General features: G+C 44.1%; 1 protein-coding gene across 4 annotated transcripts in view; it reads left to right on the top strand.

Moving 5' to 3' along the window:
* Positions 1-238: 238 nt before the first annotated feature.
* The window catches only part of ANKRD17 (ankyrin repeat domain 17), a 109,864-nt gene continuing 82,793 nt past the window's right edge, over positions 239-27,309 (top strand). For 3 of the 4 annotated variants that reach the window (XM_079949175.1, XM_079949173.1, XM_079949172.1), the window contains exon 1: positions 239-676. In XM_079949175.1, the coding sequence (XP_079805301.1) occupies positions 254-676 (423 nt within the window). In that variant the 5' untranslated portion in view covers positions 239-253. Of the gene's footprint in view, positions 677-22,546; positions 22,690-27,309 lie in introns of those variants that run through there. The other variant, XM_079949174.1, reaches the window with a different exon arrangement.

Here is a 27,309-nt window from a genome sequence, read left to right as displayed (position 1 = left end):
GTTCAGAGCTGGTTCCGGCCGCGGCCGAGGGCGTCTGCGCTTGCGCGGAAGCGACGCGGCGTCGGGGGGCGGGGGGCGGGCCCAGTCCTGACGGCCAGCCAAGCGTGAGGGCGGGCGGGTCGGGCCGCGGCGCTGGCCTTCGGGTCTCGCGAGAGCTGCTCCTCCTCCGCCTCCCTCCTCCCCGCTCCCACCTCCGCCACTTCCACCGCGACGGCTCCAGAAGGTGACCGGCTGCGAGACGGCGCGGGCGACCATGGAGCCTCCGCCGCCGCCTCCTCTGGCGGAGGTGAAGGGCGGCGGGTGCGAGGGGGACCCCGAAGGGCTGGCGAGGGTGTGCGACCTGATTCTCCTCAGCGGCGAGGCGCCTCCTCCTCCTCCTCCGCCGCCGCCGCCGCCGCCTCACGGGCAGCAGCCGCCTCAGCCGCCGCCGGCCAAGCGGAGCTGGACCCGGCGTCGTCGGAGGCAGCAGCAGCAGCCGCCGCCGCCTCAGCAGCAGCCGCAACCGCCGGGCGGGGAAAGCGGCGTCGGCGGCCGCAGCAGCAGCAGCAGCGAGAGCAGCGAGGAAGAGGAGGACGACGACGACGACGAGGAGGAGGAGGAGGAAGATGAGGAGGAGGAGGAGGAAGAGGAAGACGACGAGGACGACGAGGAGGAGGAGGAGGAGGAAGTGTCTGAGGTGGGTCGTCGGGTGGGGGTGGGGTGGGGTGGCAGGGGGGGGGTCACCTCTGCCTCTTGCCCCCTGAATGGGTCTCCGGGGCGGGGAGAGGGGAGCCTCTCCAAACCAACCAACCTTCTCTCCCCCCCCCCGCCTCTGATTTGGTTTCATAACCTTGTTTTTTTTTTTTGCCCGGGTGGAAGGAGAGCGCAGCCAGGCGGAGGCATCTGCCCCCTTGGGCTTCTTCAGCCCTGCTTCCCGCCTCCCTGAGGAGGATCGTGGAATTGTGAAGTTGGAAGGGGTCGCCCCCCCCAGGGTCATCTAGCCCAACCCCTTGCAATGCAGGAGTCTCTTTGCTCCGTGTAGGGACCGAACCCACCAGTCTACTTGACAGCCAGGAAGTTTCATGTTGCCTATGGGGGGGGGGAGAGTCAGAGAGCATGAGTGGGGGTCGATCTGGACTGGGGAGGGTTGATATGGGGCCCACGCGGCCTGAATCCGCTTTGCACCCCAAAGCTGACAGCAGGGCTTGGAGCTGCCGCTGCCGCCACCACTCTCCCCAAAACAAATGTCCCAGCAGAAGCTGTGCTGCACTGTGGCAAGCTTCAAACCACAGCTGTCATCACCCCCGGTTGGGAGTCTTACAGGCTGCAATGATCTCGGAAGGGCTTCTTCAGGACAAGGCCCTGCTGGGATCTGTTGGGTTTTTGCTCCATCGGAATGGTTGCAGCCACTTGCACATGTCTCTTGCTTTCTCCTGGAGTGGGTCGGTAAATTGAGTGGCTTCTGCTATGGGCTGGGGGAAAGAAAAAGGGCTCTTTGAGCTAGAAACATGCATAAGGCTCTTGGAGGCAATGTGAGAGAGGCCTGCTTGCTTGGTGTGTTAGATGCTTTCTCTATCAGTTTTTATTTCGAAAGCTAGTTTCTTATCTGCTGCCTCCTAAACTAAGGCAGTTTCTGCATGTGCTGTAGAGGGAAGCAAGGGGCAGATGGGGCTCTTCAACTCATCTAGGAGAAGGAAAATTCTGATCCTAAAGCTCTGCTGCCTGGAGGAATATCTTCAGGAGAAGAAAAGGCTAAGGAGTAAACCCTACACAAATCCAGAGTGGAGACCCTAAGACAGTTGGATGGTGCCTTGTACGCTCCCTGCCAGCAACTCCAGCAGCCAAGCTGGTGCCAAACGTATTGCTCTGCTTTCCTTTGGACCACATCATTGAGAATGAGAAGGGGGTCATCTGGCCAGCCCAGGACACACTACCCAGGCTTGCACCCTGGGGAGCTGCTAATGCAACATTTAACATCACCCCTGGTGGTGCACTCCATTGTCTCTTGAGACTGATGGGTGCCAACAAAGACATAGGCGTCTCAGACTATTCTCAAGAGCTGTCTTTTGTACTTGCGTGGCATGCACTTCCGTGTAAACTACAACTCCCATCATCCCTGACTGCTGTCCGTGATGCCTGGGGCTGATGCGAGTTGTAACTCAACAACATCTGAAGAGCCACCGGTTCCTATCCCTGCTTTAGGTGCTGGTTGTTCAGCCCCTGTTGCCTTCTGTCTTAGGCATGGCTGTTTGCTTTTTTATGAGATTATTTCCTAGTATGAATCCATATAGTTCCAGCCTTACAGCATGATTCTAACCTGATTCTAATCCTAAGTCCAGTTGGTTCAGATTGCAGATAATTCCAGGTAAGTGTGGTTGCAATGCCTCCATATTTTAAAACTCAGTGGAGGTAATTCTTATCTGTAGGCATCTCCTCTGTTTTGACCAATTGATGCATGCTTGATTGGTGTGCTACAAAACCCATAACTACTTAATATATTTAAAAGTTTGATGTCTCTGAAGTTGTGAGTCTCCCACCAATTTGATTTTTATATGTGCAATTGACTCTTGAGCCATATAAAGAAGTGCATAAAAACATACATATAATTTAAATAAATGCAAGCAGCATGCTGGTGGGAATATATTGTGCTGAGTATCATTAGCTTTTTTAAAACCAAGGTGTGGCTATTTATATAATAGAAACAGGCCATGTATAATTTAGCATAGATTTGTTCATATGATTCATGCACAGTTAATACAATGAAGTTCTTCCCTCACTGGCTAGCTCATTCCCTGAAGAAGAAAGCCTTTAAAGCATATCCCACTTAAATCAGTGTGTGAGAAGAATATGCCATATTCTATATGTGGATGATACTTGGCTCCTTTCCATAGAATAGCAAGGAAACCAGAGTTCCTGTGTATATTAATGGATGTGGGCTAAGAAGCTGAGGCTTAATTCAGACAAGTAAGGTACAGCTGACTCGCATCTTGCACACATATAACTTGCGTGATCACAGCTTTACACGCTTGGCGGCCAGCTGGTTGTGACTGCACAAATTACAGTAAACGTCAAGAGCTTAAAAGCACTTTCCCGGCACTGAATGCTCTCTGCCTTGCTTACCAAGCTCTGGAAAGGTTCTGTGTGGACCCTGTGAGGTTCCCAGAGCCCAGCGTGGGGGGTGATGCTAGCTTGGCGCACCAACTCCAAAATGGTAGGGATGGTTGTGCAGGGGCACTTCTAGGATTATTCTGGCTAAATGTAATTTTGACTTTACACACAATCCCTGGAACCTCACCCCCAATGCTGGTTATGAAATAAATATTGAGATTAGACTTTAAAAGGCAGGAAAGGGAACATAGGTTAAGATTTAAGATTGATTACAGGGGCAGTATTGTCAGCTTCCAAGGAAATCAATTTCCTAACCTATCAGAATCTTGCTGACATGGATTTGACGGAATTGTAGATTTTGGTGGATAGGACAGAGGAATGTGGGCCACCGTGTAATTTTTGTGCGAAGAATGCAGTCAAGAAAGCTAATTCCCAATGGGAACTGTGGGAAGAAGACAGTATCTATCATACGGAAAGCCCACACTTCTTAGGGATATACTGTATAATTCAGTACTGACCCGTTTCTGTCTGACATAAACAATAGTTGGCTAACCACGCACATCTGCGGAAGCATTCGTGGCCTAAAAGAATAACAGACCAGCCTTAGCAGAGTTCCCCTGCTTGGTCACCCTGGAAGCAATTCTTATTCTCCCCAATAGCTAGGTGAGAGGCTGCTACAAGGTGGGTAGTGATATTTTGTTCAATAATCCACCATGAAGTGGCTCTACAGTACATCATAGGAGGTAGGCTGCATTGTTCTACATCCAATGCAGTTTTAAAGAAGTTTTGGGGCAGCCACATTAATTCTTTTCATACATGTGCATCTCGGTTTTCCTCCATGTAACTTGGAGCAGCATTTCAGCCTCTTGACATGTTGTGAAGTAGGTTCGACTGAGAGAAGAGTGCTCATGGTCAACTCAATGCCATTGGCAGAGAAGCTATAATGTATTCCCAAGTCAGTATACCTATGTGATGAATGTGACAGCATGATGTCGACTGCATGTTTTTGTCCTCAACCCCATTGAAATGTGCACTTGGTTAATACTTCAGTATTCAGCTGCTGGGAAGGCCACAATATATCTATGCTGTATTGCTTTGTTAGAATTTTAAGGTAGGAAGCATTTGGGATTAATGCATGGTTTTCTTAAATCTGTGCAACTGTAGCATTTGTATTGAAAAAACATTCTGTATGGCCTTAAAATAGCTCTGTTTGTTTTAGCTAGGTTTCTTTTGCTCTTGACTCCCTTTTAGAAACTTGAGAGGAGAAATATCCTACCCTGTAGGTGTTTGTTTTAAACACAGGACACCTGCTGCGGAATACAGAAGGAGTACTATTCAACTTTTATGTGCCTGTTGTCTTTGTCCATGGAGTTTTCTTGGCAGGGATACTGGAGTGGCTTGCCGGTTCCTCCTCCAGGTGGATCACGTTTGGTCAAAACTCTCCACTATGACCTGTTCATCTTGGGTGCCCTGCTCGGCATCGTTCATAGCTTCTCTGAGTTCTTCAAGCCCCTTCGCCGCGGCAAGGCAGTGATCCATGAAGGCGCCTGCTTTTTGGGAGGAAAGCAGTGATAAACCTAGACAGCATCTTAAAAAGTAGAAACATCACCTTGCCAACAAAGATCCGTATAGTAAAAGCTATGGTTTTCCCAGTAGTGATGTCTGGAAGTGAGAGCTGGACCATAAAGAAGGCTGATCGCCAAAGAATTGATGCTTTTGAATTATGGTGCTGGATGAGACTCTTGAGAGTCCCATGGACTGGAAGAAGATCCAACCTATCCATTCTGCAGGAAATCAGCCCTGAGTGCTCACTGGAAGGACAGATCGTGAAGCTGACGTTCCAATACTTTGGCCACCTCATGAGAAGAGAAGACTCCCTGGAAAAGACCCTGATGTTGGGAAAGATGGATGGCACAAGGAGAAGGGGATGACAGAGGACGAGATGGTTGGACAGTGTTCTCGAAGCTACCAGCATGAGTTTGACCAAACTGCGGGATGCTGTGGAAGACAGAAGTGCCTGGCGTGCTCTGGTCCATGGAGTCACAAAGAGTTGGATACGACTAAACGACTAAACAACAACAACAACAACAACTATTCAACTATTATGCAAATAGGTTCTACAGGATAGATAGGAGTTCTGTGGACTAAAACTTAAAACCAGGTGCTATTAAATGTTCTGAAACATTATTAAAACTGGTAGTAATTTATCTCCGGCATCTTCCAAAACCAAAGAGAAACAGTCTACATTTCTATCAAGCTATTGCTAGCAGTAGTTTCAAATGAAAACACAGTTAAAGCTATTTTGTTACACTGTGAGTATCAGTCTATACAGAATGATCTAAATCTTCTGTCGTATTCATTTCACATGGATGGTATATTTGTCATCTCCCAGTCAGGCTCCTTATTTTCATCTATGAGAATCTTAAGTGTGCAGGAGCTTCTTTCCTTGTGTGATGTCTTATATTAGATGCACAGCACTACTGATGTGGCCTTGGACGACTGCATCAACAAACCTATGATTTCTCTAGTGTTCGTATACAATAGTGTCTCACAGAACTCATTCAGGTTCCTCCTCCAACTTTTCTGCATTCATCCTGCATTCTTTTACAAGGTGCATCCAATTCAAAGGAAAAATTGATGTTTATGGAATAACTATTATAATGCCTGTGGTCATGACGGCCCATATTTTGGTCACCGGTTGCAGTTGATGTGTTGCTCCATGAGGCCACCATTCCTGCAATTCTGGAATTTTTTGAGGGTGGTAATTGAAATTCCAAGAAATCTTCACTGCAAGTTGAGGGAAGAACCACTAGGATGTTTTGATAATTGTCTTTTTAGTTTCTTTTCTTTGCTTAGACTCTCTTTCGTTTTCCACTGCCTGAACTGTACTTACAGCCAAACGTGGCAGTTTGGGACATGCATATATTATTCTTACAAAATTGCTTTAGAAACTGTTCGTCTTGGGATCTACTATCATTTTTTTTCTGTGGAGCCTAGAGACCAGAGGCCTAACTTGTTTACTCACATTTTCTATGGTCTGTAAACCTTACCAGCAGCACTGACTCTTATTGTTCCTGTGATCTAATTGTTCCTGATTATTATGCTGCCTGTTTCTCCCTCCTGCTGCCAGTTAGCTGTCATACTCTGTTGGCTCCTGCCTGTGCACAGGAAATGCCATCAGGATGCAAGGGTCTTGGGACTTGTCGTTCTTGAGAGAGCATGTGACATAGGGTAGCATATTACTCTCTTTCTCACCTTCACCAACAACACGTTCTAAAGTGACAAGTTTTTGTCGCAATATCTGCTCTAGACCTATGTCAAAATATAGATTGATTGTTCCGTTGTGTGAAGACTAGACTACCTAATTCCTTTTGACACTTTTTTTGGAGGAAGGTCAACCACACGGTAGAAGCGACAGTTGCCTGGTGGAAACAATGGGAAAATCCATCATATTTGTTTAACTGTAATTTTATTGCTTACCCAAAATTTCTTAATTACTCTTCATTGGAAAGATTTCAGGGTGGCATATAAAAGTGTTAAAACAATATAGTGGTACCTTGGGTTACATACGCTTCAGGTTACAGACTCCACTAACCCAGAAATAGTACCTTGGGTTAAGAACTTTGCTTCAGGATGAGAACAGAAATCGTGCTCTGGCAGCGTGGCGGCAGCAGGAGGCCCCATTAGCTAAAGTGGTCCTTCAGGTTAAGAACAGACCTCCGGAACAAATTAAGTACTTAACCTGAGGTACCACTGTATGTACAACAGAAATGCAAGATTGTGGAAAAACCAAATCAAAAGGCAACCTATCAGTCACTAGTACAAGTAGGAAAGTATTAATCTGGTGTCAGAAAGGTGATATGTCAACACGTGATGTGTCTCCTTAGGGAGGGCAGTTTGGAGATGGGTACCACAGAGCAAGCTATTTCCTTTGTGACTATATAATGCACTTCTGTTAACAAAGATGCTAGGAGAAGGGGGTGGGTGGGGAGGGCTTAGAGACATGCAGGGCAGATATATGTAGTGACTTTGATTACTAAAGCAGCTACTCCAGCTGTGTTGCTCCTCCCTCCAGGTGTATTTCCATGGAAAAAATTATTTTCTGCTGCTTGGTAGTTTGAATATTCTAGGGGGCAAACCACCCATCCAGAACACAGCTCAGATTGCAGCAAAGATGGGCCTTGTTTAACAGCCCTCTTTATCCCCCATCCCAAAATGAATCTGCTGCTCAGCTGCATGCATAAGCTTTTCTTACCATGGTTTTGCAAGCACCCTTAGGAAGTGGCACATCAAGGTCAACCAGGAAGCTGGACAGAGTACTGGACTTGCATCTTTTATAAATCTGTAGTTATACACTGCCATTTTTTTGGTTTCATAACTGCTTCTTGTTAGATTTTCTGGCACCAATCATATCTAGACATCTCTTTATAGATAAAGGAAAATACATTTGCGTGAACTTCCCTCAAGCCGATGTTGCTATTATTAGCCACATTTTCCCTCCCCATGAAAATTGTTCTATTATATACTATCGAAATAATTATACAGTTGTACCTCCACTTATGTATCCCTCTGGATACGTAAACTTCGGGATTCAAACCTGGAAGTATTTTTCTGGGTTTCACTGTGTGAGCGTGTGCAGAAGCGCTCTACGCACCATGCACAGAAGTGGTCCTCCAGTTGCAAATTCCTCGGGATGCGGCCAGACCTCTGGAATGGATCCCGTTCGCAACTGGAGGTACCACTCTACATCATGTCCACTATGCACTATACTTTTTTATACAGATAGTATCAAAAACAAAGCTGATAAAAGAAGCAACTGAACAACAAAGCAGCTAAAAAAACCCTGAGAGATATAATCTATCACTCAGCATTGGAAGGCACATTAACTTAGGTGAACAGCTTATTTGAACAAAGGAGGCTTTACATGCTGAAGGAATTCCATCAAAGAAGGGGTCAGATGGGCCTCTAAAGGAAGGAAGCAGCATTAGAAACTCAGATATATGAGCTACATGCCAAATGGCACCTTAAACCTAGGTTTCAGTCACCACAATGGAATATCTATTCACCAGGGGGGTTGGACTAGATGAACCTCAGGGTCCCTTCCAATACTACATTTCTACAATCCTATGATTCTATGACCTCAACTACATTGCTTGACTAGCTTGCTTTTACAACAGTTCACTTGTCCCATTATGCAAGAAGGAGAAACACACACAGTGGAAATGGAAATGGTATTAACTCTTGTCTAAGGCAGAGGTTTTTAAACTGTGGTCTGTGAATTCCATTTGGGTGGCTTGTGGAAAGGCTGCTGCACAGTCAAATATATCTGTAGTCAGCCCCTGCACTTACTTTCCTTGATATGATGACGGAGGACTGAATTATCAAAAGGTTAACAAGGCCCTAGACCCCACGATTTTCATAATGCAGTGCTGGTTTTGATGATGATGGGGAAAACATGTTTTATTTTTTCCAAATATTTGTACAAGATGGGATTTTCATCACTTGCTGCCCTCAAAAACAAAAGTGGGATGACTGCTGGACCCAATCCAAGGCTAAAGAGGCAACTTTTGCTGTGCACAAGTCAGCTGACTCGTCGGAGATGTCAGTCGCATTTGGACCTGCGACAGTAGTAACACGTGCCGGTGGAATTTCGAACACTGGAAGGAAGTGTGTTACAGAGCCTGTGTGTAGCTATCAATAAAGTCCCCCCCCCTCCCCAATATCCCTGTGAGATATGTCCTAGTAACTGGTTTGGATTAGCAGTTGATCAGTAGTGTTATGAACCAGCTGAAGTTTCCAAATGATTTTCAAGAGCAGTTCCACGTTGTATGTTGTTATAATGCTGTCAAGATGTAACTAAGGTTGATTGTCAGCTTAGCCTCAAGGAATGGGCATAGTTCATGCATCAGCATAAGCTGTGCAAATCTACCCCTGGCCATCACTGACATCTGTGCATCTAGGCACGCCTGTGGGTCCAAGAGTATACCCACGATACAATGGAAATTTTACGCTATCTAGCACAGGTTGAATCCTACCCCCTGCTATAAATTTTATTGCCTTGGAGCACCTCTGTCTTGTGGAACACAGAACTTTACTATTTCTTGCCATTATATTGCAGGAACAGCTGGATCTGACCTTTGAACCGCAAGTTGCAACTTGTCAATGATATACCTTCAGGTTTCAGACTAACTCTGTCCACCCATGTTGACCATTGGATTATTGCTGGGCGTCAAAGAGTATAAGAGGACTTCCTTTTTCAGTTGAGTCTTGCCAGAGCAGCAAGGTCTTCCTGAGTTTTAGTGTTTTCCTAGTTATTGGTCAGTCCTGATTTCATCCTTCTAGCCTTTTTTCTAGTTCTTACTTATAGGTCCTGACTGCTGTCTTGATCCCGTGACCCCTGGTTATCGCCTCCTGGTCACTGCAGACTTTGGTTGCCTTTGGTTTAGCCTTGATACAAAGATAGAACCATAGAATTGTAGAGTTAGAGGGGACCCTGAAGGGTCATCTAGTCCAGTCCCCTGCAATGCAGAAATCTCAACTAAAGCATCCATGACAGGTGGCTATCCAACCTCTGTTTAAAAATCTCCAAGGAAGGAGAGTCCATCACCTTCCAAGGGAGTCTGTTCTGCTATCAGATCTTGCCATCAGAATGTTTTTCCTGATGTTCAAATCTCCTTTCTTATAGCTTGAAACCATTGGTTTGGGTCCTAACCTCCAGGGCAGGAGAAAACAAGCCTGCTCCATCTTCCATGTGATAGCCCTTGAAGATGGTTATCATATCTCCTCTCAGTCTCCTCTTTTTCAGGCTAAACATACCCAACTCCCTCAACCATTCGTCATAAGGCTTGGTTTCCAGATCCTTGATCATCTTGGTCGCCCTCCTCTGCACATGTTCCAGCTTGTCAATATCCTTCTTAAATTGTGGTGTGCAGAACTGGACACAGGACTCCAGATGTGATCTCACAAAGGCAGATACATTGGGACTATTAAGACACTATACTTCTGTTGATGCAACCTAGAAAAGCATTAGCTGCTGCTGCTGCTGCTTCTTCTTCTTCTTCTTCTTCTTCTTCTTCTTCTTCTTCTTGCTCCCGCAGCATCACACTACTAACTCATTTTAAGCTTGTTGTCTTTTCACATGTACCACTGGCAAGCTGGATGTTCCCTATCTTATATTGATGCCGCTGGTTCTTTCTCCCTAAGTATCGAACATTACATTTGTCCCTATTGAAAATGCTTTTGTTAGTTTTGGTCAAGTTCTCCAATCTGTTACGGTCATCTTGAATCCTGATTCCCACCCCCACCCCTTTCTAGTAGCGATAGCTGCCCCTCCCACTTTGGTGTCACCTGCAGATTCAGTGAGCATCTCCTCAATTCCTTCGTCCAAGTTATTTACAAAGAAGTTGAGCAACAATGAGCCCAGGAGATAACCCAGCAGCCGGCCATTTGTCCCCTTTTTCCAGGATGATGAGGAACAATTAGTGAGTACTTGTTGAGTTTGGTCAATCAGCCCAATGCATTGCTCTTCATGGTTCCTATAGTTATTCAAACTGGGTTCTAGTGTGGTTCCCCTCCAAAGGAAAAGGAGAATGGAGCAAACTACCCTATGTATAATCTATGTTGTGCCTCTTATTTAGGTTAATAAGTTATAAGCCTTGTGCCACTATGTGTAGCTTTATCTCTCAAGCTGGAATAAATTCAGTCTGAAAGAGTTTCAAGGGGTAGGATCACATTTATAGTTTAAGGCACTTGCAATGTTTTGTAGCCAAGGGAACAGAATTTTCTTGGATCTCTCTGTTAGATCTAATGCACACTATTTTAGTAATTCACTGGGCAAATGAACTATTAATGAAACATAAAAGCACAGTTATTTGCATGTTCCAAAGTCTTCATGACCAAATACCTCAAGTATTGCCTGTCAGAACTTCTTAATAATTTTCTCACTTTCTTAGAGGTGACACTGCCACCTACTTTCCCCATCCTCTTACACTCACATTGTATAACAAAATTGCCTTTGACCTTAGCCTGAGATAATTTCAGTAGTGATATTGATGCTGCTTTTTTATTTTAGAGATCTTAGTTTGTTTTGCTTTAATATCCTCCTTATTCCATTATGTGGGGAATATCACACTGAATATCTGTATCTAGCATGACCAGTTATTTCTTATTGTCTGTCATCCATATACTGCATTTCACCGTGTATAAGGACGGGACGCGGGTGACGCTGTGGTCTAAACCACTGAGCCTAGGGCTTGCCGATCAGAAGGTCGGCGGTTCGAATCCCCGCTACAGGGTGAGCTCCCGTTGTTCAGTCCGAGCTCCTGCCCACCTAGCAGTTCGAAAGCACATCAAAGTGCAAGTAGATAAATAGGTACTGCTCCGGCGGGAAGGTAAATGGCATTTCCATGTGCTGCTCTGGTTCGCCAGAAGTAGCTTAGTCATGCTGGTCACATGACCTGGAAGCTGTCTGCGGACAAACGCCGGCTCCCACGGCCAGTAAAGCAAGATGAGCATACAACCCCAGAGTCATCTGTGACTGGACCCTAATGGTCAGGGATACCTTTACCTTTACCTTACCATGTATAAGATGATGCTTTTTTATTTAAAAAAAATAAAATAAAAATTGTGGGTTGTCTTATACATGGATATTGCAGAGGGTGGACGGGCCATTGGTTGCACCTGCGAATAGGAGATTGTAAGCGGTGATTTGATGGGTGATTGGTGACTGCTGGTGATTGGCTGCTGTGGCAATTGGGTGGGCGATTGGTTGCTGTGATAAGGCGGGTGAGCGGCAACCTCCCCAAAAGCTCAACAACTCTTGGCAATCTCTCCCCCATTTTTCCATGTTATATACGGAAAAATACGGTATATTTTTTCAAAAAACACACGGCTTAATAGCATTAACTTTTGTGTTCTTTGTTACACAATTATTTATAGAAGAATTTAGGCAGCAATCTTATTCATACTTACTTCCAGCTAAGACCCATTTACCTCATTGGGTACAAGTATAGCATTACCCTGTTAATCACTTTTATTTTTCTTCATCACACTACGAAAAGCCTTCATTTGGGACCAATAGGCATGGGATAACACTGATTTAAAACTTGGAAGTATGAAACTTGCAGAACAGTTCTGTACTAATATCACACAGGGGAGGGGAGAGATTTATCACTCATCTCCCCCCCCCCCGCCACCGTCCCATTCTGAAGCCAGCTGAAGTGAGATCACGCTAGTTATCTTCCATACCCTAGCAACAAAGAGATAAAATATCTGATGAAGCCATGGCCTTCATTGATCAGTATCCTGAATGGAAGAGATTTTGAAAGGTAAATAAATGTGCATAGGGTTGCTGACTGGCCACCCCAGCAACCCTTTTGTGCTTGGGACAGTGGTTTGGCAGCAGAGTAGGTTTTTTCCCAGTAGTGATGTATGGAAGTGAGAGCTGGACCATAAAGAAGGCTGATTGCCGAAGAATTGATGCTTTTGAATTATGGTGCTGGAGGAGACTCTTGAGAGTCCCATGGACTACAAGAAGAACAAACCGATCCATTCTTAAGGAAATCAGCCCTGAGTGCTCACTGGAAGGACAGATCCTGAAGCTGAGGCTCCAATACTTTGGCCACCTCATGAGAAGAGAAGACTCCCTGGAAAAGACCCTGATGTTGGGAAAGATTGGGAAAATTTGAGGGCACAAGGAGAAGGGGATGACAGAGGATGAGATGGTGGGACAGTGTTCTCGAAGCTACCAACATGAGTTTGACCAAGCTGCGAGAGGCAGTGGAAGACGGGAGTGCCTGGCGTGCTCTGGTCCATGGGGTCACAAAGAGTCGGACACAACTAAACAACTAAACAACAACAACATAGTAGGTGTAGTTTTCCTGATTGCACCAGCTTCATGGCAGGAACACTTACCTGTCATGGAGCTTGCAAGGGTACAGGCAACTGCCCTGGAGGAAGTAGGTTACTAATTCCATAAAGAAACAGCCAGGAGAATCCTGGTCCTTGCTGTTGGTCTTGGAGTGGGTCAGTTCAAACAACACACCATTGTTCAATTACAACAAACAAGGTGGGGGAAACAAGCAGTCCCAGCACTTAAATTTTGCAATATGTCTTTTCCCCTTCCCTTGCTTACCTGTGTTGGATTTGTGCCTGGGGTCCTGAGGCGTGTATCCAGTGGGGTTCTCAGCTCAGGAACATTAGCCATGTGGGCTATGGAAACCTTCTGTTTCGTGCACAACGCCCTTTCCTCATAGTTTTACATCGCCAAAGTTCCCACTTGTAAACTCGAAGTGTGAACTACATGAGGCCAGGGAATTAAAACCCATTCCATAAACTCTTACCATCTGAGTTGTGATCTTCCTTTTTGAGGTTTATATATTGATGGTGATGTGTTTTGATTGGGTGCTGAATTACACTACATCCTATGCTCTGTTCTGGCAACTATTGATGCGAGTGGCTGTTTTAATTCTCCCCTTTCATTTAAGTTGATGGGAGCAACTTATTGGTGCCAGCTTCTGGTGTAAAGTTGCACTGTTTACAGGAACACGGTGTGATTGAAGGGGCATAGGGAATGATGTAACTGTACTTCTCTGTTGCCCATGAGTGCACTGTTTAAACTCTTCTGCTGGCATATCTTTGCTGAGGAATTGTTTTGCAGATGTAAGATGCTACATTTTTTTTGTGGCAGTGGCGTTTCTGGCACTCTGTGAGTATAAAGGAGGCGTTCAGCAAATCCTGTTGCTTCTCAGCTGAAATATATTCAGCATAAGATTGCACCTTTTTCTTCCATGTAATATTTCAGATAAGTTCCAAATAGACTTGCTGGTGGTCTTCTGGCAAAGCTACTTATTGACAAAGGCTGTAAATAAAGAAAAAGCAATATATGTCAATCAAAACTGTCTGCAGGCAAACGTCGGCTCCCTCGGCCAGTAAAGCGAGATGAGCGCCGCAACCCCAGAGTCGTTCACTGTCAGGGGTCCTTTACCTTTATCTTTTTACCTTTCACTGGTATGGGAGGATAAAAGCAGGGATGGGGGCGGTTGTTGGAGACAGCCTATGAGTATTACTCAGAGCTTCCTGGAGGTAGGATGTTGTAAGTAATGTTGTAAATAAATAGTTCCGTTTATTCCGTTTGGCTATTCTGTGCCCATTCAACATGAACATTTATTCTTTAAACACGCTCCCCCCCTGTACTTTTGTCTTTGGCAAACCTCTGTTCCCACTGCTCCTCCCAAAGCATGCTGATATATTCCTCCAGTTACACAACCTTTCTCAATCTTGGGTCCCCAGATGTTGTTGGACTACAATACCCATCATTTCCAACCATTGACCATGCTGGCTGGGGCTGATGGGAGTTGTAGTCCAACACCATCTGTGGACCCAAGATTCGGAAAACTTGCTGTAGTACCATGGTGCTGGCATTATGGCCATATAAGTAAAGGCATTTGAAAAAGTGATATCACTTTTAGTATATATGCTGATAATGACATCATTGTATAGAGAAAATATTTAGGAAGTTTCCCCCCCCCAGCTTTTCTCCCCGACCCCACCCCTGTACTTTCTTTAAAGAGTCAATAAGAGAGAGCCAAGACTGCTTTGATTGGAGTAATAAATAGCATCTATTTATTTAGTGAATGAAGTCAATATATTCCATTGCTTTGGAGCTAGAGAAATAAAAATAGCAAATACGATTCTTAGTTTGGTTCCATGCTGACCTTGTACCACAGGCATAGGCAAACTCGGCCCTCCAGATGTTTTGAGACTACAACTCCCATCATTCCTGACCACTGGTCCTGTTAGCTAGGGATGATGGGAGTTGTAGTCCCCAAACATCTGGAGGGGCGAGTTTGCCTATGTCTGTTGTACGGGTCAGCACTAATAATTTCACAAGTGCTGTTGAACCACATATGATACTCAAGCTTGACAAAAATACAGTGTACCTTGGGTTATGTTACCTTCTGGTAATGTAATTTTGGGTTGCGAACGTGGCAAACCCAGAAGTGTATACTTCTGGGATCGCCCCACGCGCATGTGCAGAAGTGCTCTTTGTGCATGCGCAGAAGCGTCCTATTGCATGTGCGCAGAAGTGGCGCCTCTGAATATGGACTTTTTGGGGTAAGTATGGACCCCCTGGATGAATTAAGTTTGTATCCGGAGGCTTCACTGTAAAGTAAAAGGAAAAAATGACACATAAGTCTTGAGTAAAAAAATAATGGTTCACCCGGCTTTGTTGGTCTTTCACAGAAACGCTGAAACCATGGATAAAATTGTTTTCTCTTCCAGAGTGGTTACAACTTCAGGTTTTATTCTCAAAACAAACATGGAAATAAAGCATTTAACCAAAATAGTGGAGGGAAGCTGACGTCAGAAGTGACATGTTTCTGCCAATCCTTTGCCATGCTGTTCTCCCATTTTATTTTTTATTTTATTTAAAATTACGCATTAAGATTTGGGGTGAATGCCTTAGTCCATTCAGTTCAACTCCCTGTCCTAAGATGGAAGCCTTTCCTTGTCCTACAGTGAAGGTTTCCTTGCCATCCTAGGCAGTTAGTACCTATTGAATTCCTCCTGTAACACATAAATCAATGTGTTCTTCCTTTTAGTGGAGATTTATACGGAAAGGGAAAGAGGAAAGAGCACCCTGATCCTTAAAATATCTGAGTAGATAATGTATAGCGACCATAGTGCTGCCAAGGGGTGGGGGCAATGGCACAGCTGCATGACTAGGGTAGTGTAATAGTAGCTGTAGTGAGAAGTATGGGGGTGAGGAACAACTTTCATTGCCAAGCAATTTGTAAGACTAAGTTAGCTGACATCTTGGAAGAGTAGCAAATGCAGTGGGCCAGTTGCTGGAAACTGCAGGAGGGGAGAAGGCCCTGGTAGTCATGTTCTGCCTGCAGGTTTCCCACCAGGATGGCCACTGTGAGAACAGAACGCTGGACTGGGCCATTTGCCTGATCCAGAATTCTTAAGGGATGAAGTCCCATGATGCATTTTGCTTTAAACATAATTGATGCGGGTTTGGGTCTGGGGAGAGAGATGTGTGTAGTTGCTGGTTTTGGCATCCACAACTGGCTTTAATGTAGTTACCATTTTCTTTTGCACACAGTACAGTCATACCTCGGGTTGAATATGTTTCAGGTTGCGCGCTTTCAAGTTATGCTCCGCGGTGACCTGGAAGTAACAGAACGCGTTACTTCCGGGTTTCGCCACTCGTGCATGCAAAGACGCTCAAAATGACGCCCTGCGCATGCGCAAAAGCGGCAAAACGCAACCCGTGCAGTCTACTCAAGATGCGAATGGGGCTCTGGAACAGATCCCGTTCGCATCCAGAGGTACCACTGTATGTACAATGGTACCTTGGGTTACATATGCTTCAGGTTACAGACTCCACTAACCCAGAAATAGTGCTTCATGTTAAGAACTTTGCTTCAGGATGAGAACAGAATTCGTGCTCTGGCGGTGCGGTGGCAGCAGGAGGCCCCATTAGCTAAAGTGGTGCTTCAGGTTAAGAACAGTTTCAGGTTAAGTATGGACCCCCAGAACAAATTAAGTACTTAACCTCAGGTACCACTGTACAAAGTATGTTGGATTTAATGTCCCACAGACCTCAGGGTTCTCTGTATCATTTGTTGGAAGCATGTAATTACCTGGCTCCAGTTATGACCTGGAAAAAACCCCAACAACGTTGTGTTGAACTCCCCCATCCCACCCACAATTTCCAGGAGAACCTGCAGACTATAGTAATTTTGAAACTGTTCGCAGCAGCGACCAAAGGAACATAGTAAAAAAGCTTACAACTCATTCTTAATCATAATCATTTTATTTATTTTATTTAAAGTATTGTTATCCCACAATTCAGCCAAAACGAAGAGAAGTTTTCAAAGGTCACCTATAACAGCCTCTGCTCTCAGGTTTGCAGTCTAAAAAAAATGAATGGAATGGAATATTTTCAAGGAGAGGCAGAGGCACTAACTTGCGTCCAAGACTGGGGAGTGGTGGCACATATCACATGTGTGTGACATTATGTATGCTTCGTCATGTGCGTGTGTAACGTCATGTGCATGTAGCGCACAGCATCATATAATCAGGAGGAGACTGAGCGCAGAGCCCAGCGTGGTGCTGCTTCAGTGGCCAGCGGCTCCTCTTTCATGTTTATGTGGAGCCAGTCACTGAAGCTGTATCACTCTTGGCTCCATGCTCAGCCTCCTTTGCCCGCTTCCAACAGATTTTCTTGGTGGGCAAACACACCTTAGCCCCATAGAGTTGGCACACCCGAGAAGAGGAGAAGCAAAAGTTTCTGGTCTTTTAGCAGCCCCCTTTTAACAGTCTTCCTGTTTGTCCTGTATATGCTTCAGTTGCACAAGGAACAGACATAAGAATATTTCGTTCTGAGATGGAAAAGCCAGGCAGTCCATTCTGCTTTTTTCTTCTTCTCTTGCTTTGTTCTGTGCTATGTGAGCTGCTTCTAGCATGAGAGCTTTGCCACTCTTAGATGTACAGTGAGAATGTAGCAAGGGAAGGTAGGGCTCATTACTTAATGACTCCCTGTGTCTTTATGTCCATGCAGCCTTGTAACAGCTGGCTTGTTTGGTCTTGCAGGGTGGTGCCTGAGGCCCACTGGTTACATCACCCTATCTTGTTCTGCCTATTCCAGTCTGGTATGGTGTCTGTTGCATCCTTTTTGCATAAATTTATATAAGATTTGCTGGGTTTATATGTGCTACTTGGTCTCGTCTTCTTAGGGCCATTTTGTGCAATAAGTAGCAGTAAACCCAGGTTTCTCTGCAGAATGTACACCTAAAATAGCAAAACCATGGTTTCAGGGCTGTGCCTCAGATCTGCACTCTTCAGATGCTCTCCTTTCCCTTACAGGTTAGGTAAATTACAGTTTGCCATTTACATTTGTTTTCACAAATCACAGTTGGCCTGCAATGCAGAACTGGAAGCTATAGCTTTATGCTTTCTAGTTCAGTGTTAGAGACCAACTATGGTTTGTTCAAACCAAGAGGTGAGGGAGGGAATAAAGAATATGTAAGCCTGAGCCATGGTCCTGATGACTAAACCATGGTTTTGCTGTTATTTGTGAAGTCAGAAAATCCTTTCTTGACTGTTTCACACCATGTGAACTTGTTTAATATATCAGTCTTGCACTTAATGAGGAACATAGGAATCTCCCTTATGCTGAGTCATACCATTGAACCATTTGTTGTATATAGCAGCTTTCCAGAGTTTCAGATTAGGGTCTCTCCTAGCCATACCTGGAGATGTTTGGGATTGAACCTGCAATATTCAACTTGCAAATCAGTTGTCCTACTGCTGAGCTATTTCTCTAGGCTCTCCTGTCCATTGCTGGTACTTCCCACAATCCTTGGGAAGTGACAAAGCAGATAGAGTCCTGTGCTGATTGTCCATATATTTATATATATATATAGAGAGAGAGTAGGAGACAGAACACAGGGAAAGATCTCTCTGTCCTTCAGCTGCCTTAAAAGGGCTAGTCAACATTAAAGCAGAAGGACACTGAGGTGTATGCACAAGCATGATTGCAGTGGCAAGTTAAAATAGTCACACAGGGCTCCACAAATTTTGGCTGGTCTTAGTTGTCCAGCCAAAACTGGTGGATGCCAGAACCTTCCTTTCCCCTTCCCTTTGGCTTCACACTGCACACGTGAACAGTGCCAGGGACACTGCCTCCCTACACTACAAGTATGAAGCTGGAGAAGGAAGAAATGTGGACCATCTCCGTGTTTGTTCAACTGTGTGGATGATCCCTTTACTTCAGGTCTAAGCCTGAGTAAGTTGTTGCAGTGTGGAGTCAGGGGAAGTTGGAACACTGGCTGTCTAGCATCCAGTCAGCTACCCCCAGATTCTTTCCATAGAGCCAAAGAGAGAGGTTAGAGTTTATTTTTGTGTTAAGCAGGTAGGCTATCTGAGTTCTCCAGTGCTCTGTGCTTGATGTCAAAGTGAGCAGTCCCAAGCTTTGTCTACAGAGCTGGAGGAAATGCCTGGACCTTATATTGGCATTGGATGGGCAGGCATTCTCAAGGGCAAGGATTTTCTTTGTGACTGATCTGTGCTCCTAGGTTCAGTACTGCAGGGGTGTTGCACTTTCCCTCCCTAGCCCTGAGCGAAAGTAGAAGGCTGTGACTCCTCATCACACTCACTTCAAGAGATCACTTGCCATGGTGAAAGTGACTAGGGGGGCGCTTCTCTTGAACTTTTTCCTGTCTCAATTTGCATACGCAGCAGCCTTAGTGCTGCCCTGTATTAAATACAAGGTGGTATATAGATCACCGTCCAGTTATTCACTGTTCCCGGTTTATTTCTTTTCAAGGCAAGAGGAGAAGAGCTGTGTTGTTTGCCACTTGGTGTTCACCTGATGCAATTGCTGCTTTCCCCAGGGGTGCAGGCAAGTTTCATATGGCAAGGCTGCATTAGGCTACTGATAAGTTGGCATGTAAAAACAAGTTGCAAGCAACTCACAAATAGAACATGTGCCATGAACATCTAAGGTCCAGGTTTTTCGTAATCCTCAGCATTTCTGCTTTGGGAAGTGTGATGGAGAAGGCTTTGTACCTGAGACTCAGGTGGTCCTGCCAGCTAGGGCTTGACCGTAAGGCAAAACATGGATAATTGTTCAGACCTGGTATAAATTAGGACCCTATCTCTGGAAATTTGAGACATCACTTGTTAGTGACCATGGACAGAATCTGGGGAGGGAAGGGTTCATGCTTTGACTTGACATGAAGTACCTATCTCACGGTGTTGTTCCTCAATGCAATATCTCATAGTCTCCTCCCTACTTTAGGGACTGAGTGGTCAAAATGTCCTGTAAATAGAAATGATGGATTATATTCAACTTTTACTCAGAGCAGGCCCATTAGAAGTGATGGACCCAAGTAAATCGTTAATTTCAATAGGTCTACTCTGAGAGGGACTAACATTGGCTACAACCCAATAATTCTCTGTGGAATCCAGTGAAATTTTTATTAGAACTGCATCTCTTTCATAGCAGCAAATATTTCCCCTTTCTTTTCCCACAAAAATTGATCACGTCCTCCAATACATGTAAATATTGGACAGAAGAGTATTTAAAATGATGTTGCAACTATCATGTCAATCTTAATTAACAAGTGTTGGCAGCAAACCACGCTTTAAACTCTCATTGATGCAATTATTATTCTTGACAAATATGTGCCCTTTAAATTGCTTCCAAAAGATAAAGGTTGCAGAAGTTAATTAAATGTGTTTTTAGGCATGCAACCCTACTTCAAATCCAGAAAATGGCCATTCAGACAGTATGGAAATCCTTATGAATTTGGTTATTCTGTTTCCTAATTCTGTAGAATGCTGTTAATGGAGACTTGTATATAAGGCTACGGATTACAGTTGCTCATCTCATCTCTTCTTCTCTCTGCCCCCTCCCTCTCAGTAGTCTATCCTTTTCCAAGTTTCTTTTCTGCTCTTTCCTTCTGAATGGGTACACCTGAGACTGGAAATGTGCAGGTTCTGTCTGCTTCAGATTTTAAGCCTGGGATAACCCAAATAAACATGCATTGAATTGCAATCTAGGTCTAGAAGGAAGAGTTGCCTCAGCTTTCAGAATGCAGGGCTGTGTTCCTTAGTCAATGTGTTGTAACTGTTGCAATGCTAGAGGCAGTAGATCTATGGTTAGGCAGCAGGAAGGAACTTTTCATACAGCCTCCAGAACGTAGCCTTGTTTGACACTTGTTTTGGCATTCTGGAGGTGAGCCTTGGGACTGTTTTGTTCCTCTTTTCAGGGACAGCCTCTTGACCTTTAAGTGCTGTTAGCTGTTAGGACAGCATGGAGAAGGCTCACTTTGGGATATTCTTGCATGGTACTGGCAATGAAGGGACGCAGGTGGCACTCTGGGTTAAACCACGGAGCCTAGGACTTGCCGATCAGAAGGTCGGCGGTTCGTATCCCCGCGACGGGGTGAGCTCCTGTTGTTCGGTCCCTGCTCCTGCCAACCTAGCAGTTTGAAAGCACGTCAAAGTGCAAGTAGATAAATAGGTACCGCTCCGGCAGGAAGGTAAATGGCGTTTCCGTGCACTTCTCTGGTTCACCAGAAGCAGCTTAGTCATGCTGGCCACATGACCCGGAAGCTATACGCCGGCTCCCTCGGCCAATAAAGCGAGATGAGCACTGCAACCTCAGAGTCGGCCACGACTGGACCTAATGGTCAGGGGACCCTTTACCTTACTGGCAATGAAGTAAAGTACGTATTTATGCTAAGTCTGAGTTGGAAATCAAGGGTCCTTCAACACTACCGGGACTGACATTGTATAAATAATCACTCTTATCTTGTGTCTTCCCCCCTCTTTTCAGAACTTCTGAAAACGGATTTTTCCTGATTCAGAAATTACGTCGTACTTCATGGCATCAGTCAGAAATACCTCAATACTGAACAAACTTTCCCAATAAAACAATAGTGAAATATTGTAAGGAAAAGAAGAAGCTAGTTTTCACCTGTATGCCATATATAGATACCTGTGGTACTAATATCTCATGTGCATTCTGGAATGGCAGTAGATTGACCAGATGCCTCTTAAATAGATCTCTCAGGAAATATATTTGCTTTTTTAGTCCCTTAGCGAAGTGCATATACTTTGTCTTCATAAGCCCTTATTACTAGATGATGCAACTGAGTCTTGCTTTTTCGTACTGTAGAATAATGCATTGCCTGGGCACAGAATTTTAAACTTTTCCACTGCAGAGTACATAAAGCTCTGAGATTAGTTAGGTTTGTTGCAGAGAGGCGGTGTTTGTATTATTCTGTAGGTCAGCTTGTGTTAGGTATGAAATAATCTTAGGAAGGGAGCTATCCCATGTAAACACGTGAATGTTCATGTTTTAGAACAGTGTTTCCCAACCTTGGGCCTCCAGCTGTTTTTGAACTACAATTCCCATCATCCCTGACTACTGGTTTTGCTAGCTAGGGATGATGGGAGTTGTAGTCCAAAAACAGCTGGAGGCCCAAGGTTGGGAAACACTGTTTTAGAAGACTCAGGCATTTTCTATCGTTTGCTGTAATGGATGAGCAGAGTATTGGAAATTTGTCACAGATATTTATTAAGCACAGATTCGTTCAGTGTCTGGCATTCTGTGGTATATCTGACGGAGCTAAGCAGAACAGCATGCAGGATTCTTGGGTGCAGGTGAATTGCAATTAAGTTTTAAAACATGGCAATCCAGGATGGTTTGGTTTTTTTTAAAAAAAGAAGAAGAGTTGGCTTTCTATTTCCAATTCAAACGCACGTCCAGAAAAGGATATTGCAAAATAAGATAAATCTACTTGTGTTTGCTTTGTGTGCTTCCAGAAAAGAGCAGCTGTGTCTTTAAAAAAAAGATATCCAGTGAGTCCCCCCTGCTCTGTTGGTAGATCCCTGGTTTGCCAGCAGTAAAGCTGCTTGAGGGGTATAATAGAACATTCCATTTCCTGTTCCCTTGCTGACACAGAGGAGTGTTCCTACTGGCAGTGATCTAATCATAGTGCAGTAAGAATCATGGCAGTTTGATAAAACATGGTGGAGACAGCGGCTGAAATGGAAGCGTATGTTTTAGAAGACATTCTTGAGGTAGGGCTTGCTTTTTTTGCATATTGCAGGGTGCATTTGAAAGCCGATAATTTTAAAAAGTCCCTTTCGGGCGACGCTGTGCTTTAAGGCAAGTCACAGAGTCCTTGTTACGTGTGTGATGTGCTAAGATTAACTTGCAGTGCAGCTAGATCAGTCGAGAATGGAACATTCAGTGTTTATAAATTGTGGATGTGGAATATGCAGTGGGGGGAGAGGGGGGGGGGAGGGAGAAAGAGGAGTCCGGGATTTCACATTACGCCTGCCTGCTTGTGACCTTTAGATTAACTCGTTAGAAGGTGGGGCTGCAAATCGGCAGATAATCATGTTAGATTCTGAGTCTGACATACTTAATTATTTGGAAGAAAACATATGTTTATATTTCAGTTCTGAGGGAGCAGAATTGTTTTTAACGTTAGTCTTGACATCGATTCAACTGCAACAGAAAATTAATTACCAAGTAAAACACATCTTGACTGCCGTTTTAAAGGTGAAGTGCTGTTTAGCGGTGTCTTTACTAAGTAGGTGATGGCCTATGTACTGTGCAGTGACTGCAGACTTGCAAGTTATTACTTAAATATGACAGCTTGGCCGGGTGGTCAGGCAGGGTCCCCCCCCCCCTTTAATATATCTATAGCATGCCGACTAATAGAATTCTCAGTTACAATAATGCTGAGCTGGGAGGAGTCAGTGCAGGAGATAAAGGCCTACTGCGCATTATAAAGTGCTGCATGATCAATGAACATTTTCTGGAGTCTGTGTGTGAGAGAGAGTGAGAGAGAGAGATGGGAATTGAGCGAGTGTGTGTTTTGTGGTTGGGGATGACATTGCAGCAGCAGTTTTATGCCTCTGTGATCTGGAGAATGAAAGCTGCTTCTGTAATTTTATTTATTTATTTTTTACTAATCTGAATTTTTTACTCAATCTGAATCTGTAAAATAGTCCACCCCACTCCACAGTCGTCGGACACCAATGGCTGAATGCCTTTCTGACTCAAGCAAGACTTTTTAGAAGTTCACTTCTAAAGGTGCATCTTCAGCATGCTGCTACGGAATACTTTTTAGCAATGCATGTACTTGATGAAATCATGGAAAATGAACGTAGGAAAGCATTTTCGTATGCAGTTTCCCTATTACAATTAAATGCCCTGTGCATGGCTAGCTTTTCTCTTGTAGTTGTACATGCCGTCTACAGTTTCCAAAACAGCAGTTGATTTCCCCATGTTTTTAAAATGTTTGTAAGCATCATGGCTGTGCATCTACTGTTGTGGTAGATTGAAGCAACTATGTTATGAAACTGCTTCCCAGTTTACAATTAATTTAAAGATTTAGGTACCAAATATAGGATAGCTTCAAAGTACTTGCTCTTGGATTATCACCACATCTTGGGTTGGCATTATAATTTTTTTATTTTCTGAAAATATTCCACAAGACTCCTGAAGCAGATGTTGGTATTTAACCCACAACAATACAATACAATAACTGTGTGAGAATTAGAATCAAGCAGTAAAGTAAAACAATCAGAAAAATCCATAACCAGATAATCAGTAAGGCAGGCTGAATCTCCCTCCATGGGGAGGGAGAAGTGTATACAGGTGAAAAACATCAGTGACTGTCAGATGCCTTGTGGGAAAAGCATGGGTGACAGAGCAATTATAGCAAGAATCCATCCCCTGAAGTTCTCTCCTAGCTTAGTAACTGTTGGTTGACTTGCATTTATGAAGATTTATATTTATATTTATATTTATATTTTTAGTCAGCTTGCATTTTTAAGCTTGGTTTTTTTGTAATGTTCCATAGGTTTAATTGTGTGTAACAAGTAGGAGGTACTTCCATTAATTGTGTTGCTCTGTTAATGTAAGTTAGATGAATGTAATTTTGGTCCTTCCTGGTGTTGGGTGCACATCAGAAGCAGGAAATCAGCCAGGGAGGAGGTTAGAGTATTAGACAAAGAGGTGTAAGATATGTTAAAAGAGAATAGGGTGATTGCAGAAATGCTGAATGAATTATTTGTGAATCACTTCACTGAGGAATATGTAAGGCAGGAATGCTGAAGAGCTGAGTCAAACAGAGGTGATGAGATGAGGTTTTGGGGCTTATCAACAAACTAAAAGTTAACAGCTCACTAGATGGCATTCAGCAGAGAGTTCAGAAAGAACTAGAGTTTAAAATTGATGGTCTTCTAACAAAAAGTGGATTCCCTGTCAGAGAATTTTAAAAATAGTTGTTATAACATTTTTAAAGGATCCAGGAAATTGCAGGTCAGCTTAACATTGAATATGGTTAAATTGGTGGAAAGCATTATTGTTGTAAACTCCCCTGGAAGTTTTGAATTGAAAGGTAGAAAGGGGTCATCTTTTAAACCTAGTAACTGGTTAAGTAACAGTAAGTGGAAAATAGTGGTAGATTGTGAGTTTTCACAATAGATGGGACTAAGAAGTAGGATCCTCCATGTATCTGTGCGGGGAGCTATGCTTTTGATTTCTTTGTAAATGATCTGGCATGATGGGCAAGCAGTGAGCCAGGATGACACCAAATTATGTCACAAGCACTCTGCAGAGAGCTCCAAAATGATCTCCCCAAATCGGATGAAAACTGGCAAAGGAGGATCAGTGTCAGTAAGTGTGAAGAAATGCACATTGGGGCAAAAAAATTTCCAAACTTCACATATACACTGGTTGGGTATGAATTGGCAGCGTTGAGCCAGGAAGGGCATCTTGGGGTCATGAGCTTCCTGAAAACCGTAACCCAGCATGCAGCAGCCATGGAAAAAGGCAAATTTCATGCTGCGGATTATTGTGAAAGAAGTTGAAAATAAAACTGCTTGTATTGTAATGCCCATATAGAAATCTGTAGTGTAGCCACACTTAGAATACTGTGTACAATTCTGGTTGCTCACCACAAAAAAAAAACATATTGTCAATGCTGAGAAGGACAACTGAAATGAGTTGGAACATCTTTAGTATGAGTTAAGGTTAAAGCATTTGAGACTTAGTTTAGTGGGGGGAAAGGTAAGTTGGGCACGACAGAAGTTTCAACACATGCTAGAAACATGGGCTGGCTATTTTAGATATAGGGGAAAGACTGCATTTTATATTGATTTTAGGTTATTTTATTTGCCACTGTTCTCTTTTGTACATCAGCATTTTTAAAAATGTTGAGTGGTTTATACTTTTCTTAGAATAAATCGGATAATAAAACTACTATAAATGGTGTGGAGAAGGTTGACAGGTTTTGTCTTAGTGGCATGGAGTGTCTTTCATCAGCATTGACTGGTGGCCCAGCTGTGCCCCTATCTGGACAGGGGTAGCCTATTTTGTGTTGCTTATGCTCTGGTAACCTCTAGGTTAGATGACTGCAATGTGTTATATGTGGGGCTCAGTGCTGGATTTACATATAAGCTAAACAAGCTATAGCTTAGGGCCCCACTCTCTTGGGCCCCCAAAAAATTCAAAGGAAAAAACCCTGGATACTTCTTAATTGTCTTTCAGTTCAACAATTACTTTGATAAAATACATGTTATGTGCAAAACGCTTTAGATACCTATTAGGTTCATAAATTACCATATAGCATATATTCATCAATAGGAGTATAGCATCTAGATCAAGGGAAGTAATAGTGCCACTGTATTCTGCTCTGGTCAGACCTCACCTGGAGTACTGTGTCCAGTTCTGGGCACCACAGTTCAAGAAGGACACTGACAAACTGGAACGTGTCTAGAGGAGGGCAACCAAAATGGTCAAAGGCCTGGAAACGATGCCTTATGAGCAACGGCTAAGGGAGCTGGGCATGTTTAGCCTGGAGAAGAGGAGGTTAAGGGGTGATATGATAGCTATGTTCAAATATATAAAAGGATGTCACATAGAGGAGGGAGAAAGGTTGTTTTCTGCTGTTCCAGAGAAGCGGACACGGAGCAATGGCTCCAAACTACAAGAAAGAAGATTCCACCTAAACATTAGGAAGAACTTCCTGACAGTAAGAGCTGTTTGACAGTGGAATTTGCTGCCAAGGAGTGTGGTGGAGTCTCCTTCTTTGGAGGTCTTTAAGCAGAGGCTTGACATCCATATGTCAGGAGTGCTCTGATGGTGTTTCCTGCTTGGCAGGGGGTTGGACTCGATGGCCCTTGTGGTCTCTTCCAACTCTATGATTCTATGACTCTGTGAAAAAACAGTGAAAATTGGTTTTTGACAAAGGACAGCTGAACATATAAAGGGTCCCATTACCTTCAGTAGCTTAGGGCCTCATCAAACCTAAATCCGGCCCTGGTGGGGTTGCCTCTGAAGACTGTTTGGAAACTTCAGCTGGTGCAGAATTCGGCAACCAGGATGCTCACTGGGGTAAGACGGTTTGAGCATATTACATTGATCCCAGCCCAACTGCACAGGTTGGTTTTGACCTATAAAGCCTTAAACAGCTCAGGATCGCAATACCTCATAGACCACCACTCCCCATATGAGCCAACTTGGCTGAGGCCCTTCTTCATATGCCTCCTCCACAAGAGGTCCAGAGAGTGGCAAAATGAGAACGGGCCTTTTCTGCAGTGGCTGCTCGATTGTGGAGAGCTCTCCCAGGGATGCTCACCTGGTGCCTTCAGTTTACATCTTTAGGTGCCAGACAAGATTGT

This window comes from Podarcis cretensis (assembly GCF_951804945.1).
Source record: "Podarcis cretensis genome assembly, chromosome: 13".
NCBI lineage: Eukaryota > Metazoa > Chordata > Lepidosauria > Squamata > Lacertidae > Podarcis > Podarcis cretensis.
The sequence above is the reverse complement of the archived record's forward strand: the minus strand, read 5'-3'. Positions and strand labels throughout refer to the sequence as shown.